Source organism: Pleurodeles waltl, chromosome 7, assembly GCF_031143425.1.
Source record: "Pleurodeles waltl isolate 20211129_DDA chromosome 7, aPleWal1.hap1.20221129, whole genome shotgun sequence".
Classification (NCBI taxonomy): Eukaryota; Metazoa; Chordata; class Amphibia; order Caudata; family Salamandridae; genus Pleurodeles; species Pleurodeles waltl.
The window spans coordinates 854481605-854502706 of NC_090446.1; the positions used below are offsets into that span (position 1 = coordinate 854481605).

General features: G+C 44.8%; 1 protein-coding gene across 1 annotated transcript in view; it reads right to left on the reverse strand.

Moving 5' to 3' along the window:
- GABRA1 (gamma-aminobutyric acid type A receptor subunit alpha1) overlaps positions 1–16050 on the reverse strand; it is a 514965-nt gene extending 498915 nt beyond the window's left edge. The window contains exons 1-2 of the mRNA XM_069199368.1: positions 15517–16050; positions 12458–12550 (exon numbers count right to left, since the gene is read on the reverse strand). Coding sequence (XP_069055469.1) covers positions 12458–12537 — 80 coding nt within the window. The 5' untranslated portion in view covers positions 12538–12550; positions 15517–16050. The remainder of the gene's footprint in view (positions 1–12457; positions 12551–15516) is intronic.
- Positions 16051–21102: the final 5052 nt, after the last annotated feature.

Below are 21102 nucleotides of genomic sequence, written 5' to 3' on the forward strand. Positions count from 1 at the left end.
TACAACAGGTAAATCATTGAAAGTGCAGCATTCAGCAGATTGCAACTCCTCCTGTCTTATTTACTGTATCAAGTGTCTTTGTGGTTTGGTATACATTGGCAAGACAGAGAGAAAGATTAAAATCCATATCACGGAACACAAATTATGCTACATAAAACAAATACTACTTCCAACTGAAGCAGCTCTTTGGTTGGAATTTAAGCAAAACGTTGCTCAGTTATGTTTTCAAGTGGTTGAAGTGGTGAGTCCCAGTTTAAAAATGGACACTCCAAAATTGTTATTACAGCGAGAATCATTTTGGATAAGCTACTTTGACACTATGACTCCCAGGGGTCTACATAACAAATCAGAACTATCATGTTTTCTCTGAGATAGCAAAGAACAACAGGGACTTCTCCCATTTTCCTTGTTTGATCTGTCCAACACTCCTAGTTCATGCATGAAAGTACGCTCTTTCCACCTGCCTTTCTCATATAAGGTTTTCTCAAAGACATGGTTTTTAACCATAATTTTATAGAAATTGTGGAAGCCTACAAGATACATAGCTATATCACACGGTTATTTAAAAGCACTGCGTTATGACTTGTTTGTTGATGTAACTTAATTCTCTAATGCCTTCATCCACTTCTTCACCACAGCTTCCATTTTGTCTAGTCTGGCCTTGTAGTACTTTTTCTGGTCTCTTTATGAAATCGTGGTAAACACGTTTTTTACAATGTAATACCATGTGACAAAGCATGGGCTAGGTAAAAAAATATTAGGTCATTTGACACTGTCACTGTGTTTTTTAGTTCCTATTCTGTTTTTGCTCTGTTACTTTTCTCTTGTTTTTTATTTTTCATGTTGATTCAGGGAATTTTCGCAATAGGTTAATTTTGCAGGTTGGCATTGATTTTTGGTACCAGTTGTGTGTACATTTGGCTTTGTTCTATGAAGCAGGCTATATGGTGCAGTTGTTATTCAGGCAACGTGTGTCTGTGGTTGATGTCTGGTGTTTTCACGTTGGGCGGTGGCTTCAAAAATGGAAGAATGTAGTCTATGGTGGAAGAAGGTGGCTGCGTATCTGTGGGTAATCTTGGTGTGGAGCAGGGACTTGTGTTTCTTTGGGTAAGTCAGTGGACATAAATGGGTTTGTGGTATGTGTACCAGAACTCTTTTGTACAGCATGAGCAGATCTTAGTTAGCTTGTATTTGACTCAAGCAGCATTCACTGCATCATTGTCCAATTGTTCTGGGTGAAATGGTTCAGATCTGAATGTTCCTCCGGTATTGTGCTCACCGTTTCCACTAAGATGAAAGTAGCTACACTTTATTCAAGGGGTGACTGGTTTCTTTTGTGCATCTTTTTTTGAGGCAGCTTTGATGATAATATGGTTCGGAAGCTATTGAGCATGTGCGAACATGGAGTAACAGTATGCAAGTATGTTTTTTTATATGACGGGTTTTCTATGCATGTTTGGCAGTGAGCAGTTTAGCATGTGAGGGGTTTGGGCACTTTGGCCTCATTAGTTAATCCTGTAGTGGCACAAAGTGGTTCATGTCAAAGGCACTTTTTGTCATGCATGATATCACTGGTTGATGGCTAACACCTTGAAGCCACTCAGTGGTGCGTAACCAATATGAGGAAGAATTTGGCTGTTTTAGGGTCCGGAGGCCCTACAATTTCAATCTACATCTGCTTGAAAGGGGTGCTCGCAATGGAGAATGGTTGGAAAGGAGTCTTGCATCTCCCCCCACTCTTGCTACTTGCCTGGCAAGTCTGGCAAGTCCTACAATGCACATCAGAGTGCCTTTGCATTTGAAGCCTATAAAAGTGGTGACAATCCTCTTGGATGTTTTGTCCTGGCCCAAATGTCCTGCCGAAGGCAAATCATCAGCCAGACCCAGTAGGAAGGTTCTGAAGCACTCGGGTAGCACCAGCACTCGGGCTCAAGCTCAGCAAGCTTAGGCCACTTTATAGGAGACTGTTCTCCCAGTAGATCTAATGTGATCCAGACTCCTTGCCAGCTGCCTGGTTTGTAGTCTGCTGCCACAGACCCTCAAGGGACGGACATGACTTCTGAGCCGTGTAGAACTCCTCCTTGCTGACAATGGGACAGCTCATAGCAACACAAAAGGATGATGGACGGAGTGCTGAACAATGCAAACACTCACCCCCAGTCACAGATCTGGGTTTAATCCATTATTCTTTTGCTCACCATGCCACCCCAGTTTGGACCCAGCAATATGCAAATCAGTCTTGACCCTGGGAAGGGTATACCCAGGCGTGGGTCTTTTGCTTTCTGTGCCACCATATTCAAGCTCGCCTGGCTGATGATTGTGATACTCTGAAACCTGAAACCGGTCCCAGGATGCTTGTTTCTGGTCCAGGGAGGATCTAGCCTGGCAGTTCATGCTGGACTGTTCCCATGGGGAACAGGGTCAAGACTGATTTGCATATGGTTGTCTCCAAACTGGAATAGCATGGCAAGCAAAAAAATGATGGATTAAACCCAGATCTGTGACTGGGGTGAATGTTTGAATTGTTTTCCATTCTGTCCATCATCTGTTGATTTTGAAATGGGTCAGCTCAGGCACATCTCCCAGGTTGGCCACCTATTTCAATATAGATTCTGGGGAGTCCCCCTCAGATTCAGCATCCTCCTGGATGTGGGGTGAGTTTCCCATGACCCCTGCTCCTCCTCTTCCTGGCAGGCACCTGGGTCACTCTTTCAGGCTCCATGTCCTCATGATCATCCTTACTGGTTGCTTTAGACCAAGTGGTCACTGATGCCCACTCAGGCAGACCAACCATCTCCAGGTTTGACTGCGTTCCACCTCATGCCAAGGGAAATCCTCCAGGTAATTACCTATCAGACAATCCACAGCCATGGTTGGACTCACAGCTAACCTCAAGGAACCTGAGACTCCCCCCACCCATTCAAAGGGACCAAGTGCCACCTTGTACTGGTGCTCAGAGTTGTAGGTGACAACTACTTGGTGAAACACATTGGTAACCACTTGCTCTTCAGACAATAGGTGACACCTAATAGTAGTCATGCTGGCTCATGTGTCTCTCAGAGCCTCCACCCTCTGTCCATTGATGGTCACACACTGCCTGTACTTCTTAGTGTTCTCAGGCATGAGGGTCCTCTGGACCATCTCAATGTCCCCTGGTCAGACAAGGGTCTCCTCAGTTGGCTCCCACCCTTCTCCTGAAACGAACTCTTTCCGAATTGCTATACTGGCCAACCCCGTGGCTATGCACCAGTGGCTGCTGGTGTCCACTTGAGACACTCTGAGTCCCTCCTCATGTGACCCTCCTGATCACATGCATAACATTTGTGGGGATCCTTCTTTGCAGGCTTCCCTCTGGAGATCTAAGGCTTCTTCTCATCTGGGGAACAGGAATCCTTACAGTGGGAGCTAGCTTGGGCCCATTTGGAGAACTCCCCCTGTTTACACTTGCCCCCCACATCTTCTGATGGGGACCCTACCCACCACTGGCAGAGTCTTCCCCATACCTCTTGTGGACCCTAGTACTCTCCCGGCAGGCCGCCTCCTGGGCAAGTTCCTGGGGTCAGTCAGCTTGCTGTCAATCAGATGCTAATGCAGCTCTGGAAAACAAAGACTATACAAGTGCTCCCATGCAATCAAATTTTACAGCCCCTCGTAATCTGTCACTTGCTGCCCTTCATCTATCCATCCAGTGCTCTGCAAAAAGAACCAACACATTCTAGCCAAGTGTGGGAATCCAACTTCTTGTAGAACGTAAACTTTTCCTTGCATTGCTCTGGGTTAGACCATACCTGGTGAGTAGGGCGTCCTTCATAGTAGAGTAGATGAGCTCCTGGAGTTCCCCTAAGGCTGTCAAGGTGTCCCTACCCTCTACCTCAAAGTGTTTCCACAGACCTGCCCCCAAGTGTACCTCAGGGATCCTGCTCATGTGGAGAGCTGACTCATACCCCTTACACCACAAGTGTATGTCATCCTCCTCTTATAATCCTTCCCTAAATCTTCAAACCACAAGTGTATGGCATCCTCCCTCTTATAATCCTTCTCTCTCAGACTACACTGCAAGTATGCTGCCACCATTCATGCTGCGTTTAGCCTGCTTGGCCTTGAGGTCCATTCCTCTCATACTCAACCTGTGGCCAAAAGAAATTATTTTTCTCCAGAGCAAGGGCCCTTTCCCTCTGTTGCTCCATTTCAAATTGTTTGCTTTCTGCTTCCAAACTGAGCTTCTCAAGCTCCAGTGCATGTTCTCTGGCCTGTCGCCTGTCCTCCAGCTCCTCTGGGTACAATCCTCTGGATGACACATGTGCTGCCACTCCTGGAGGGTACTTTCCCTGCAGGCAGATCCTGAGGTCCAAAGTCCCCTTGTTGGTTGTGTACCTCCACATCCCGATTCTCAGCCTCCCCATCTTCTCTTGCTGTCCACCAGGCCTTCGGCACCATTTGTAGCTCCTCTTTTCTAGAGGAACTCTTCAGAGGGGAAATAAGATCCTTGCAGAACTGTTTCAGTTAAGGCACTGTGTAGGATTTCAACTTCTCAAACTCAAAAACAACCTCTGCAGCTTCACTTACTGGTTCCCCAGACAGAGGCATGATTTCAGGATAACTCAAACGTTGTCAAAAACAGAAAAAGCATCAAAAAGCAGTATGTGGTTGCATAATGGTCTGCATTATGCAGTAGTGTACACCAATCACTGTATGTCAGGTACAAGCACAATTCCTACCCTCACCACTGATCACCAATGTTAGAAATGGGGGTCCCGATTTACAAAGGTAAACTTAGACCAAAAGTCTAAGTTTAGACCAAAGGTCTAAGGCCCATATGTAAGAAAAAGTGGCCCATCAGCTATGATGCACCACATTTTCTGCATCCCCTCTACTGGCACCTAATGAAACCATGGTTGGGCCATAATTATAATACTACGCACCATGGTGGCCGTTAGTAAAATTGCATCAACATTTTTGACGTTATCGTGGTGCTTTGCTACCCAAGCATCAAAACTTTTTACACTAGTGTAGCAAAATGCAAGGAGGCCTATAGGTTTCTATGGATGTGTCATTTTAACACCTGCTCTGAGCAGGCATTAAAAATGATGCCAAAAATTGCACAGTGCAAATGTTAAATGTCAGTGCACCATTTTTATGGGCCTTCTAGTGCAGGAACGCCCCTCTTGCATAATTTTTGCCTTGCGCAGGCATAATGTTGTGCAAGGGGTTGCAAAGTGGCACAATGCATGCAATGTCCCACTTTGTAAATATGGAGCGGCAGAAAAGCCACTTTAGCATAAAAAAAAAAATTACACTATGGCATTGCTAAGGTGGCACTAGGAGCTCTTAAATATGCCCCTTAGTTTAGACCTGAAGTCTAACTTTACATGTAGTAAAGTTACACTTTTGTTCTAAACTTAGAACAAAAGTCTAACTTTACTCATAGTAAAGTTAGACTTTTGGTCTAAGTTTAGACTTTTGGTCTAAACTTAGACAAAAAGTCTAACTTTACTACGAGCAAAGTTAGGCTTTTGGTTAGTCAGAGCTTGCCTTTGTGAATCGCGCCTGTGGTCTCTAGTTGGCAGTCAGTTTACACTCTGTCCAAGAAGGGACCCTCACTCTAGTCAGGGTAAGGGAGCCACACTCCTGAGATAACCCCTGATCACCCCCTTGGTAGCTTGGCATGAGCAGTCAGGCTTATCTCCGAGGCAATGTGTTAAGTATTTGTATCCACAAACAGTAACACAGTGAAAACACTGCAAATGGACACCACACCAGTTTGGAAAAACAGCCAATATTTAGTTAAATAAAACAAGACCAAAAACGACAAAAATTCAACATACACAAGCAAAGTATGCATTTGTAAAGATTAAATACCAATAAAGAGCTTAGAAACACACTAGTTCCAACTGGTGCTATCATGGCATCGAGATGGAGTGGTTCCTAACAGTCCAATGCCACTTGCGAGGGAATGCGGCACCAGTCACAGAGTCACACGGAGCCCAGGTGCAATACCTTAGAAATGAGGCAGAATAAAAGAAGTGGCACGGAGTTGGGGAGGTGAGGCGTCGCTGGAGCCTGTGCAGCATTGGTTCCATACTGCTAAGCAAGGGGTGATGCATTAGTTTCTTGCTGCTGTGCAGGGAAGGTGAAGAGTTGGATCCTTATGGAGGCAGTGAAGGTGAAGCAGAGTCGGTGGCAAGGCATCAGTTGCTTATGATCCTGCTGGTTCGATGAGTCCAGCGGGTCAAGACGCAATGGGGTGAACACTGAGGGTCACAGTCACACCACGGGGCCACAGGAGTCCAATGTCACGGACGTGGGTGGCACATCACTCAGGACTCATGATGTTGTGAGACTTCAGAGGCACTGCAGCAGCGGTGGGCCTGCAATGTATATCGCAGTCATCGCACTTCAGTGGGGACCACAGCTTCGGGTTAAGGTAGTGGCATTGAGTCAGGCAGCGACACCGGTTCTAGAGTCGTCAGGAGTCTATGTGCCTGTCTCTTCTTGTCTTATGCCAGATTTCACTCCCAAGGCTCCAGGACCTGGAGTGGGCACCTCTTGGCAAGTTAGGGTCCTCGTCAAGAGAACCCAGAGGCTCGCAGGTGAAGTCTTTGATGATCCTGAGACTTCTTAAAACAGGAGGCAAGGTCAGTCCAAGCCCTGGGAGAAATTTCACAAGCAGAATACACAGCAAAGTCCAGTCTTTGTCCTCTCCAAGCAACGGCAGGCCAACCCAGCAAAGCACACACGCAAAGGGGCAGTACTATTCCTCACAGCTCTTCAGATCTTCTCTTCTTGATCCAGGACTGTTCTAAAAGTCTAGGGTTTTGGGTCCAATACTTACACACCTTTCTGACTTTGAAGTAGGCAAACCTCCAAGGAAAGTCATTGTAGTGCACAAGTCCCTGCCTTTCCTGCCCTGGTCCCAGACACACTCTATTTGGAGACTGTATTGTGTAGAGACAGGCACAGCCCTATTTAGGGGGATATGTCCGTTCCTCCTACCACTTTAGTTCAGGAAGACCCATCAGGATATGCAGGGCACACCTCAGCTCTCTTTGTGTGACTGTCTACAGTGAATTCCCAACCAGCCCAACCTTCATCCTGACCAAGATGTGTATCTCGCAGCCAGGCAGAGTCACAGAATGGTTAAGCAAGATAATGCCCACTTTCTAAATGAGGCATTTCCAAACTTACAATTTAAAAGCTGACTTCACCATATGATGTATTTTTAAATTTTGAGTTCAGAGACCCCACATTCCGTATCTCTATCTGCTCCCAAAGGGAAGTTGCACTTAAAAGATATTTCAAGGCAATCCCCCTGTTACCCTAAGGGAGAGATAAACCTTACAATAGTGAAAACCAGATTCAGTAGTATTTCACTATCAGGACATGTACAATACACCAGTACATGTCCTACCTTTTAGGCACACTACACCCTGCCCAAGGGGCTACCTGTGGCTTACCGTAAGGGTGACTGACATGTACTAAAACAGAAGGTTTGGGCCTAGCAAGGGGATGCACTTGCCAAGTCAACTTGGCATTTTAAAACTGCACACACATACACTGCAATGGCAGGTCAGAGACATGTTTACAGGGCTACTCATGTGAGGGCACAATCAGTGCTGCAGACCCACTAGTAGCATTTGATTTACAGGCCCTGGGCACACGTGGTACACTATGCTAAAGACTTACTAGTAAATCAGATATGCCAATCATGAATAACCAATCATAATCACAATATATACAGAGAACACTTGCACTTTAGCACTGATCAGCAGTGGTAAAGTGTCCAGAGTACCAAAACCATCAAAAATTAAATTCAGCAAACAATAAAAAATAAAGTAGGCAGAGGCTAAAGGACAGGGGAAACCAAGCCAAGGATGCCAGGTCTAACAACTCTCCAATTAAGTTGTAGTATATGGTGCAGAAATACAACCATGTCATAGAGAGTTAAATACCATGTGTGGACTGCTGCAATTTAAACCTGCAGTCTAGCATGGCAAATTACCCTTTTTGACAGGGAAAACACTTCCTTTTAAATATTAAGAAAATACCCCAATGTAGGCCTTGTAGCACACAAGATAAGGTGCATCATATTTTAAAGTGGAACATATAGAAATGTAATGTTACCATGATCTTACAGTGATAAAGGCTACAGAAGGTAATCTCACTATGGAATCTTCTGGCTTTCCTCTTAGGGAAATTAGAGTTACATATTAGCTCTAATATCTCAGGTTTGGGGCCAACTAGAAAAATGGTTCAACCACTAGTTTTAAATATTCATTAAAAGCCCAATTCAATTGTGACGTTTGATTTTTATTAAATAGCTACTGCCTGAACCCCTGATGACTAATTTGAATTACCTCTCCAGCAGCTGCCTAGCCAGTGCTAGAACTTAATGTGTGAAAATGACTCCCAAATAACCGACAATTGCCTGGGTATGGGGAGGTGTTTGGTTTTTTAAACCCTGGCAGGAAAACTTGTTCGGGTCAACCCGGAAACTTCAATAACTTGGAAAGGGGTCTGCCCTTTCATAAGTAAATGTAAGGTGAGACCTGTGGGAAGGCTAGCAGGAGTACCAGTTGTAGGGGAGCTACTCCCCCAGAACCAGTTTTGTGTGACCAGAGAGGATGACATTGCTCGTTTGCAGGCCACATCTCTGAGTGGGCATACAAGCTCTGTATCAGGGAGGAATGGGTTCTATATCTTGAATTTTAGAAGAATTGTGCACTGTGGGATTATTTTGAATAAAGAAATAGGAACTGATGAAAAAGTGAGTGGAGTTGCCCTTGGTAATGTTTACTCCACAAGTTAGGGGAAGTCAGGAGTCACCCTCACCCACTAGTTAGTTCAAATCATAAATTAGGCATCCCAAGGCACCCTACTCTGAACACTTTCTGACCTCTAGAAGAACACAAGAACTCCACCTGCAGATTTTGACCTTTGGGGGTACCCAAAGGGCTGGAACTACTCCCACTTGTACCTAGGACAAGGAGGTTGGCTCCAGGGATCAGTTGGCTGACCTCCTATATGGCTATGGGGATGCAACAAGCTGCAAGCTGCCTTTTCCCTGAAGTACCTAGCTGACCAGTAGCAATCGGGCCTGGACTGGAACCTGCTTATGGCCTCTGATTAAGTGAATCTTGACCCCAAGTGCTGTTCCTAAAGTCCTGGAAAACTTGTATATTTCTAATTGGACTTCTCCTAACACTTCTTGGACTTGGAAAATGTTTGGAATTCCAACCCTCTGGAGCACCAAAATCAACGGCTCAGGCCAATCTGCCTAAAGTGCTACTTTTCTTGGCTAAAAAAAGTTTCTTCAGTGTGCAGCTTCTCTCCAACAGCAAATCTTTTTCAGTAGTCTTTCAGCGAGAAGGTTTTTGGCCTTGTGGATCTCATTGTTGGATTGAGCCTGCAGCCTTGTCCTTTTGGATTATTTTGAGCTACAAAAAAGAGACTAAGTCCAAATGTAGAAACCTTTGCTGAGTGAAATCATGAAGAGCATCTGGCCAACAAGAGGACATCTCTTGGTGTGAAATTTGAAGTTTTCCACTCAGAGTAGTTACCACCCAAACCAATGGCCTTAGTGCAACCTCCACCAAAGGATATCTATCTCGCCTTGTGGAGCTCTTCTTGTGACAGCCTGCAACCTAGTCTAGCAGGAGAATTTTGACTTTTGACAATCCTAAAGAGATTTATGCCATCAGATATCAAATGAAAGGAAATTTCTAAATGTTGCCCCTTGTATTGTAAACTTCGAGTCAACATGATGTTTTGACCTGTGGGAATCACTAGCCATCTTAAGGTCATCAGACTGTAAAACTTGAAAACGCTCAAACTGAAGGGCTGATCAATAATGGCCAGATTGCAGGCAAACAGTCTGTGAATATTGTTGAACGTCAGACATGGTATCTTAAACATCACCCTTTGTGTCAATGACTCTACCTCCTCAACAGTAATAAATGGACTCTTTATAAAAAAAAAGCAATGTCTTGTGGACAGCTGTATTCTGTTTAGACAAAGAATCTCATATTGACGATATAGGTGACGGTATAATTTGCATCCATACAACAGACTTTGAATTGAAGAAGCCCACCTCCCTCTGATGTTTCTTCACGGGAAAGAATGTGAAGACTCCTTGTGTCTGCCAAAGTGTGACGACTGCTCTCTGGATCACTTTCCAAGTCTGATATAGAAGTAACAGAACCGTATTTCCACTATATTGAGATCTGAAACATGTTCATCATCGTCATTATTGTAGTGACCTATTTAATTTGTTCACAACTATCACAAGTTCATATTCACTCTAGACATTTAGACAGCTTGAAACGTTGTTGGGAACATACAGGAGGCGAGGACAGGCTTGTACAGAGAAGGTACTGGTTTGTTTAATTGTAAATATTTTACGATCCAAAAAGTCCACACTTTTTCTGTTTCTTTAGAATCACAGAAATGATTGTGTAGGAAAGAGGGCCTGGGTATGAATGTCTGGTCCTTAAAGTTGTGATTTGTAGAGCCCAAGTGATTAGTTGTTGCCTTGCCATCTGGTAGTCTTCTCTCACTCACCTTCTGCAAGGAATTTGCTCAGCCACCGCCTGAAGTGAATTAACTATTATGTCAAGCACACTGCACTGACCAGCTTATTTTCACCACACAGATGGGTGTTCAGACCTAATTCAAGGTAACCACAATATCAAAAAGACAGAAATGCCCATTGACTCACCGAACACCTTCCTGGAAGAGGCGTGAATTACCCAAAGGCATAAAAGACGTGAGGCAGCAAGGCAGCATGCAGCCTGATTGATGAGCTGCAACCTGAGCTGAGCTTATGCGATAAGCAATAATTATGCTCCTAATGGAATCTGTGGTTCCTGAATTTACAGCAAGTTTACCTCTTACAGTGCATCTCTGCGGCATTTTATAGAATGTTAAAAGGCAATTGAACACTCGTTTTTCAAGTGACAGTAAATCACAATAAGTCAATCACGTTCATGGACAGTCTTCATAAAATACGAACACAAAGATCTCGAGTTGTCCTTGCAGAAAGTGAAGTGCTAGTAAGGAGTGCATTACAAACAATTTTAACACATAAACCGTGGTGAGGGATCCCTATGGAAGAATTCTCAAGATGGCCACAAAACTTTGGCATAGGTCTTGTTAGTTTAGTTTAGCATCAGGAATAAGCATCTCTGATTGAAGGCAATTCTGAAATCACGGGTTTAGTATCACCTACTGGTATTTGGTGCCATGTTCGCATTTTTTATCAGCGGCATAGTTGTGTAGTCCCACTGGAGTCTAAAAGCACTTCTCTGTATAAATACATGAGTAGCATACATGTGCCAGTAGATAGTGTATTGAAAGACTAATTCACAGCAAATTGAATGGTGGACTAAAAACTGAGAGCAGCCTCTACATGGCCTGCTATTAAGTTAATGCAATATCAAATTAAGAAATGTAAACAAATTTGCATCATATATATATATATATATATATATATATATATATATATATATATATATATATATACACATACATGTATACACACACACACACACAGTACTCCAACTCCATCTACAGGTCATTACCATAGTGGCATGTGGTATTTTTTCAAAAGCAGCATGTTACATTTATATCCCTGACAGATGGCAGGCATGATGCACTAATTCTAATATTTTCTAAATGTGGCTTTAAAGTACCCTGATTTCCAGACACGGAAACCGAAAACATAATGCGCATGCGCTGTACTCTCCTATCACACCCTCCACTGTGAACTAGTATGTACACTATACTGGCATATATAAGACTTTGACAGATTGGCAGGTCTGCCATTCGCTGCTGATCTATAATAGAAAGGAGTACAGATAAAACCATCACTGGATCAAAGTGCTAAGAACGTTGGGTAAATGAAGCACTGTGCACAAAACCTTTGTAACTATATCACTTTGCCCCGAGGTGGGTTTTGAGTTAAAAATCAAGGTTTTTTAATGTGATTTTTTAGATAATATGGTGTTTTAAAATAATGCATCTCGTGGAAATAAATGATTATGGGGAACATCGGAGTTGAAGCCGAAGATAATAATCTCTTTCCCAAATGAGAAGGAAATAGTGGCCCAGTGGTTGCGAGACTGAGTGTTTTAGCTTCAAATTATGCATCATCGACGCGCGATGTGAAGTTATGGCAATATGTCACATATTGCTCAGTGAACAATGTGCGTCTCGCAAAAGCATCAAGCAAAAAAAATGTTTTCCCTGGCTGCACTTAGTACTAAATTCGCTTGAGCGCTAAAAACAGTCTATCCACGGAGCTTGATATTCTGTTACTTGAAAACGTGTTTCTTAAAAGAAAAGGGTTCCTACGTTAAACCAAAAAACATGAAATAATAATGACAATTATAGCATGGTTGGTTGCCACAGAGCCAGGCGTGCGTTTCCCGACCTCGGGTTTGGCAGCGTGGGCTGTGCTCACCTTATCGTAGTCATGACAGAGAGAAGGATCAACCAGGCCAGCGCACAGCCCTGGGCACCATCCGAGCGGCTCCTCGTCATCTCGGGCTCGTGACTGCAAAGGAAGAGAAAACTTGTAATCAGTGGAGTGCTCGGTGAGGAGGACCTATCAGAAGCCTTGCGGGGAGTGATTATAGCAACATACCGTCGATCAGGATATACTCACATGGGGTATATCAAGATACCACGTGAAGAGATTGATACACAGAACCTATAAAGGGATTCACTAGTAGATCCTTGTTGGGGCAGGATATATATCATGAGAACCCATGCCAACAGGCTCTTTAGAGGGATGTTGCAACAGGCCCGTGGAGAGCATATCGAAAGACCCTGTGAAGGTACACATCTACAGAAGGTCTGGGGGGCTATTCTAGGGGCACGGTGTCAGAACTTGCAAAAGCCTATTATCAGCACACCTCGTGCAGATGTAAATAAACAGTCCATGTGAAGAGTGTATTCAAGCACCATGTGACGGATGGATCTATGAATGGACGCTTTCGAAGGATATATCAGAAGAGTTTGCGTAGGGAGGAGGATGTATCAATATTTCAATGGGCGTTTTGGAGGGATACATTAACACAGACCTTGCGAATGGATATCTCAACAGACCCTGCGAAGTTGTACATCGACAGACCCTCTAGTGGGATATCCAGGGAAGGGGTATATCAACATCGCAGGGCTTAAAAAAAAAAAAAAAAAATCAAATACCTCCTTGGATAAATAAATCGAGACCCCTGATATGGAATATATCAAAAGTGAGGGAATCTATGAACCGAGCATGTCAATGTAAATATGCTACAGAGAGATTTAGCAAAAAACAGGGTGATAGGACAGTTTAATTGATGACACTGTCGATGTAACGCAAAAACACTGATAGAAATATTACAGTCTGTGTGAAAAGAGACATTAATATACCCTGAGAGGTATTTACCAACACCGTATATGAATGGATAAATAAAGCATGTGAATCTCTAAGGTTTGTTTGCTCAGGCCCGGTCAACAATCATATCAACAAACCCATGGCAGAGATCATAGTCCCAATTAAGAGATCTTCCAATAGGCCCTGTGACAGAATATGTCAACAGACACCCTGCGGAGGGCTGTTAACACACCCTTGATACAATATGTTAACAGATCATGTAAAGAGACTTCTCAAGTGAATCTTTATAGTTACACCACAAAATAATTGTAATGAATGCATCAACAGAGCTGGCCAATGGCTATCGCAATGAACCATGTGCCCCTGAAGGGAGGGGGCTGGCAAGGACTGCTGCAGTGATCTGTGCCTATAAAATATTTGTCTGATTTGTGTGTGGGGTTAGGCGAGTGTATTCAGCGCCTGCGTGCTGTGAATAATAATACACGCCACTCCGAACAGCAGTACTGGCGGAAAGGCTCTAAACATATCAGTACCCTGTTTTGTTTTAAGACACCAGTTGGGTAGTTTAAAAAGGGCACCATATCCGTTACATTTTTGTACATATTTATTTTTAATGGTCCCGTGGCGCAGGGGTTTGGTGTGTTAGTGAACATTCGGCTATATTTTATCCTACCTTCTTTCTCCTGGCCGGAAATATAGCACACGGCGTACCAGTGGTTAGCGCGGGTCCCTGTAGACGGGCTCTGTTTGTTTACACAGGAACCATGCCGGTTGAAGAGATCTCTCATATTGTTTTGTGATAATGTTGATGTGTGGCATCCTCTAGGCCCTGTGACAGGCACTGCATTTAATGCCACAAGCGCTTGTTACAGCATCTCTAAAGGTAGGGTTTAGCGCCTAAAGAGTGCAACACAGCAGAGAGCACTTTACGTCTCACCGCCAACTCCCAGGTTCGGAACTGGATGTGGTTTTGCCACTCATCTCCCTAGCTGACACATTTGATACAAACGTAGTTACGCGTCCTCCCTTATTGGTCCCTCTTGCTTCTTCTCACCAAGGAAACATGAATACATACACTAGTTGGCTCGGGTGCCCTCTAATAACGATAATTCCGTAGTTTGCAGGTCGCAATATTCATGGACGGTGTGCCTGATCCTCGTTCGTATCTGTATAGTTGCATTGCATTTTGGCCTCCCTCTGCTATTTTCTGTGGTGGAGCACAGTGAGCGATAAGCATGTTAAAAGTTCTAGATCTCCTGAATCAAAATAACTGAGCGGATGTGAATTTTAGAGCCATCAGAGACGCGCGTTCAGAAAGGCGCTAAATTCCTTCATAATTTTGAGCACGTTTAGCGCCCGTGGCTTCAGCCGAACAGGTGACACGGGGCAACAGCTCTCACACCAGGGGTGTGGGTACATACTAACAGTCGGGGAGAAGACCTAAGGGGGCCTCCTCTGGCTCCAAGACACAGGGTCACTTGGAAGGACTGGTGTCTGATGCCAAGGATGTTACATTTGAAATATGGAACGGTGAGAGGTCGAGGAACGGCGCACCGTGGTCTGGAGTGCTGGATAAAGAATAAAAGGTCCATTTTACAAGTTATCGCCCAGTCACTTGAACGTTTCGATTCGTTATCGGGGGAGACAAGCCGGGCAGAACTAAGATAAGAGCACACTATTCAGATCACACGAAACAAAGAAATACAAGGGTCCATAGCCTCGTTTAGATGCGTAATTATACAGAAAAGCAGTCATATATCCCCGCCCTCCCCTGCCCCCAGCCACCGCTTCTCATTTCTGGCATCCCCGACTGGATCTCTGCCCCTGTTGTCAGGCTGCACACGCAGGCTGCAGAAAAGACTGGCAGATTTCTGTTTACACGAAAAAAACAACTTTGGGGACCCTTCAATAGAACTAAGATAGAGGGGTCGTTTCGTCCAGGGTGTTTCTATCGTGTCAGAAAAGAGGGTGGGGTGGGGTGAAATTTTTTAAAAAAAACACCCTAGCCCTGCCAGGTAGGTGCATCGATCGCTGCGGGTTTCCGAGCAGAATCAAACATGGTTTTTCCGGCACCCGCTAGACGCCTTCGAGCGCAAAACGGCAGCGCAGGGTGGTGCAGCAGGACACGGCGCGCGCCTTACCTAGATCGCCTCAGAGAGGCGAGGAGCCCGGGGCTGCGGGAGGCAGAAGGACAGGATGCTCAGCCGGAGTGGATGCAGGACGCCTGGACCAGTTTATCACCGCTGCCGCCGCTGATGCTGCTGCTGGAAGCCACCATAGATTCCCCCTCTCTCCTCGCTCGCTCGCTCCCTCCCTCCCTCCTTTTCTGCTTCTCTCCTGGAGATCTCAGCACACCCCGCCCCCACCCTCCAGACTGCCCTTCCCAAAATATCCCCCCTCCAGCGGCTACTACAAGAAAGTCTCCACCTTCACCGAGGCATCGAGTCACACGTCCCAGTGTAAACCGGATGTGAAATACGCGGTGACTTCATGCCAGGCAGATTTTATTTTAGAAAGGATGGTGGCACCGCGGCAGCTAGCATCCACAGACCAATCCTCCCATTTTTTTTCTTTTAGATGCAGCACGTTGTTCGGCTTGCACTGCTCTGCCCTTAATCCAGTCCTCTTCTGTGCTGAACAATTTGCAATCCTGTTCCAATCTCGCGTTGGTGTGCACGACCCACTCTCAGTCTTGTACAAAGGGAGACAATTCTTGCTGGGTGGGGCGGGGCTGCAAGGTGAAAAGGGGGGAGAGAGGGTTCGCCGATGCAAACCCAGCTGATATGCATCAGTGACCCAATGTTTGGCCAATATTAAGCGTTTTATGAATATGTAATGGTATGCACATAATATAGTACAGGTGATGCAAGGACGCAATACACAACAGAAGACAATGGTGTTTTTTGTTTTTCTGCTTCTCTGTGTTAGAGGGCCGGGCACAGTCCCTTTGTGTATTTCTTCACAGTCAGTTATTGGACGTCTTTCTTTTTTTATTATTAAGAGGCATAAAATAAGACGGGCCAAGTGTATACGGTTTGCCATTTAATATACACACATTTAAACATAACACAGCAAATCCTTCTGTGTCGTTCAGTACACAGCTCTGAACGGGAAATAATCAATCCATAGCCAGATGCCCTTTAGAAAACAAATACACAAAATATATTACATGGGCGAAGTCATCACGCCTATCTCGATCTGCGTTCGGATAGCGCTGACGTGCTGTGTGGAAGTAGGTCGGGCGCCCCCTGTGCCGGAACGCACTTTTCTAGTTGCCGGTTTGAATCCCGCCCGCGTGAAAAGGAAGATGACGGCTCGTTGTAGCGCCACTTAGCTGCAACTCTGTCTGCTCTTTTTTGAGTGCGGTGCACGAGCATGGGCTCCTAGGTGCAGCAGAGGTTAGAATGAACAGGGGTCTCGGATTTGACGGGACAGCCCAGAGTATATAATAAGCTCATTTTCAGAGCGGGTCTACTGAACAAAGTGGGGGACGATTTTTCACGCGTGCCAGTGCAGAATTAGTTACCAGACATTAGCAGAAAGCAATTCAGCTAACACATGTGATACTTTGCGAAAAAGTTGCATTTTATTCCGCTTAGTGCTTCATTGTGTGTGTATATTATGTTGATAAGCGCAGACAATTAAGTCTTTTAACACCCTTCGAGCCATGAGAAATTGAAGCCTTACTTCTGTGGTTGCGGTAAGGCACGGTTTATTGTGTTTTATCCTTGATGCTCCGTGTAGCCACTGCTGGGACAGATTGTGATCCGGAATTCTGAAAGGGACAAGGGTTGAGGTCCAGAGTCCGCCTTCTGAGGATCCATGGATAGGAGACGACAAAGAGGAGGTGATAAAAATAACTACCGCATATGTCAGGGCTGGGGTTCAGAACGTCCCTAAAGAATGTCTGATTTACAGCGAGTCGAGTTATGGCTGTTGAGGGAGAGCTGTCCAGGGTCCTGGCAGATTCTCCCGCCAGAAGGCTCCCCTGAACAGAAGGCTGCGCCAAAGAGTCAGTGACAAGTAGGACAGGCCACTATATGTGTAATTCGTTTGGAATGCATTTATACCCACTATAGCTATATTGTATGTAAATGAGGGTCACCACATAGACAACGTACATGAATTATAGTGCGCACAGAGCATGGTGCGTTGAAACGACGTTAGGCCTTTAACATAAGTGTCCATAACAGATGATGCACACTAAAGTCCTCGAGCCGTAAATCCCCCAAGGGCAGTATGAGAATCCTCCTAACCCAGTGACTAAATCGCATTGCCTGAGAGATACGCGTGTGTTTGTGGAGTTCCGTTAGGGAAAGCAGGGTCCATTCACGACCCTGGAGGCCGCTGACGAAATACTACAAGGGCCGTAAAACGTCAAAACATTCAGCTTCAGCCGTCCGGAAGTGAGGACAGTGGACCATCTGGAACATATAGGCCTATTACCTCCTTCAGCTCTGCATAAACCCAAATACTGTCAGAAAGCCTGAGTAAAGAGTTGCGATTGCCGGCTCCACTGCGCGGATGGTTTTCCTGTCTGCATACTGTGTTAATAAAAAGGACCAGTTATACTGTGGTTAGTCAGTTTCTCCCAATAATTCCACATAAGGGCAGTCGGCAAAATGACAACAAAGCAATTTGTCTCGAATTATATAATATTTTTTTGAAGTGGGGAAGGTGGAAAAATATTTTAAAGTTTTTTGTTCCAAATGTGACATTGTAGCTTCTAGACCGGCAGAAGAAGCCATAATGCAGCAAGGGGTTTGAGCAGGCAGGATCTTAACACAGATGCCGTTTAACACAAAGGTATGAACTGTGAGCTCAGAACTACTGCCCTCTAGAGCTGAATATTTCAGGAGCCATTTTCAGTCCTTGTTCAGGGAGACCAGTGCCAAGTAAGTGGGCACCACAATCTCCATCGGACACCCAAAATCTTATAATGTATCCATTTTTTTCTCTGATATCTGACAACTCACTAGGAAGTGTCCTTGTGTCAATTTTTCGAAGATTCATCAGTAAGGTGGCACCCAAAGTTACTAGTTTGTTATGTTATGTTAATTAGTCAATACATACTCAAAGCTTCTTGATGCTAGAGGGACACAAGAACTAACAACTTAAATGTCTTACAGTAAAATAAAAAATAAAGGCAAGTGATTTAATGCAATGGCAACATGTTAATAATATAGGTTACAGGGGCACACGTTTCGATCCCCACAATGAAGGGTCGTAAAAAAGAAGTGATAAAAATACATGAGAAATACAATTCTAAGGGGTAGGATGGGTTTATTCCAGGTGTCCTGCATGGTTAAAAAATAGAAAAAACACATATAGGTTGCTTCATCAAAGAGAACATCTATTAAAGAGGAAGGTATTTGTAGAACCTCTGCAGAATCGCTTCTACTTGAAAGTGAATGAGCAATGTGTTCTACAGTTTATAGGCCAGCCACAGCCCATCCTTTGGGGCTAAGGGGCCACACCCCCCGCCTTTGGCCCGTCAAGAAGAGTGTCTGTAAGGCTGAGCAAAGGTCAGCCTGACAGACACTCTTCATTTTCAGGTCAGGCAGCCAGGCGCTAGACTAGCACTATTTGTGCAGGCTCCAGGCTGCCTGAGCTGAACTTTGCTGGACTGAAGAAGTCACAGCTCTGTGGGCGTGACCTCTTCAGCCTAGCAAAGGTGCCTGAAGGCCCTCCCCCTCATGACAAGGGGGAACGTCACTGATTGCTTCGGACCTGGGTGCTTCAGTTTTAAGCCCTGAAGTGCCCAGGGCGGAGTGTCAATGAGTGACACCTTGTCACAGAGTGGGGTGCTTACCTGCATGTTGAATTATTTGATAATGAGTGTTGTGAGTGGATGTGTGTGCGCATGTGTGTGAATGAATGAGTGTGAGTGTGCATGTGTGCCTGCGTGTCCTGCCTGACCCTTCCGTCCTAAAATTACCGGCTGCCACTGTTATAGTCTTTGATAGAGAAAGCTCTATCAACTGAAGTGGCTGTCCTGGCCTAAAATACATTCTTAGGTAATTGATGTGGTAAACATAGCTGTAGGTTGTGGTGGCATCCCTTGACTTTGGCAGCCCCGAAGACAGGGGAGTATTTTTGTGTGATGAACATGGCTCTGTAGACTTTACTCTTCTTTATTGGAAGTCTGTGAAGATCCCTAATAATGTGGCTCATGAGTTCTTTGCTAAATATGATATATCCAAGTATGAGCCTGGCTGCATGACCTGGAGTCTGTCTAGTAGCTTTAAAGAGGCCCCCTGGACTGGAGTTGTCTTAGTCTAGCCCGGAATTAATGAAAACATTTAGAACAAGTATGTATGTTTAAGCCAAAATGAAAGGCAAGACACTTTTAAGTAATATTGCTAGACCTGTCAACCTTGTAGTGGCCTTTACCCCCAAAAGTTGCCTTTCTTCTCTGTGTTTGCTGAACCAGTTTTTGCTGGTCTTAGGACTCTCTGCACTTTATCACTGCTAACCAAAGTGTATGTGCTCATTCCTTAAAGCATGTTAACAGTGGCTTCTTCCCAATTGTCATATTTAATTTACCCATAAGTCCCTCGTAAAGTGGTACTACATGTACACAGGGCCTGTAAATTGAATGCTACTAGTGGGCCTGCATCACTGGTTGTGGCACTCAACTATGTATCCTTTTAAACATGCCTCAGGCCTGCCATTGCAGCTTGTGTGTGCAGTTTTAAACTGCAATTTTGACCTGGCAGAAGAAACCTTTTTGCCAGGTCCAAACCTTCAATTTAATATACAATACCCCTAGGGTTGGTCCTCGACAGTCCAGAGGGTGGGGTGCAGAGTATTTAAAACATAGGGCATGAAATCTTAAGTATTACAGGTCCTGCTAGCGAAGAACTATTAAGTTCGTTTTTCAATAATGCAAGGTCTCTCTCCCCCACGGAATAACATTGAAGTTGCCTTACTACATTTAATACAGCTGTAATTTCTAAATGGAAACAGGTAACCAATTTGTGTTTGGTGTTTTTGGAATTGTAATGGACAATCCCCTCTTATAGTGAAGTTGGATTTTAAATTACAGTTTTGAAAATTCCAATTTAGAAAGTTGGCATTTTCCTGCCTTGGCCATTTAGTGCCTGTAGCCTGTCCCTGAATCACACGACTGGAGAGTAGCTGACATTTGGGCTTTGTGTATTCCTACTAGATAGCCACACACAATAGAGAGTTAGGAATGCCTGAATGGGTCATCACTGGCAGAACGGCAGGGAAAAGCTGCACACAGCCCTACTTACATTTGAGTAGGCTGTGTCTTTCCTCCACACAGTGGGCTGCATTCCCCCTGTAGTTAGTCTAGAGCCAGGACAAAGAAGACAGGATGCCCAGGGACTTAAAAGTTATTCTCTAGAAGCTTCTCCCATTTTCCAGAGGAAGGGCACCAAGTATAAATATTGGACCTAAGACACCACCTCCCAAGTATGCTTTTGGACCTGTGAATACTCTGACAGGAAGAAGGAATGCTCTGCTGCTGTGCTGGAAGCACTGCCACTGTGCTGGACCGCTGCTCTGAAGGAACTAATGCCCTGCTTTGCTGACCTGCTGCCCTCTTGCCTGGGCCAGAAGGACTGGATCTGCATCTGTTAAATCCAGGCCTCAAAGTGACTCTAGGGGCTACTTGGCTGGCTTCCTAACTAGAGCCTCGGAGACATCTTGCCCCTCAAACCTTGATCTTAGCACCTGGACTCTGCAATCTGTGAGTCCTA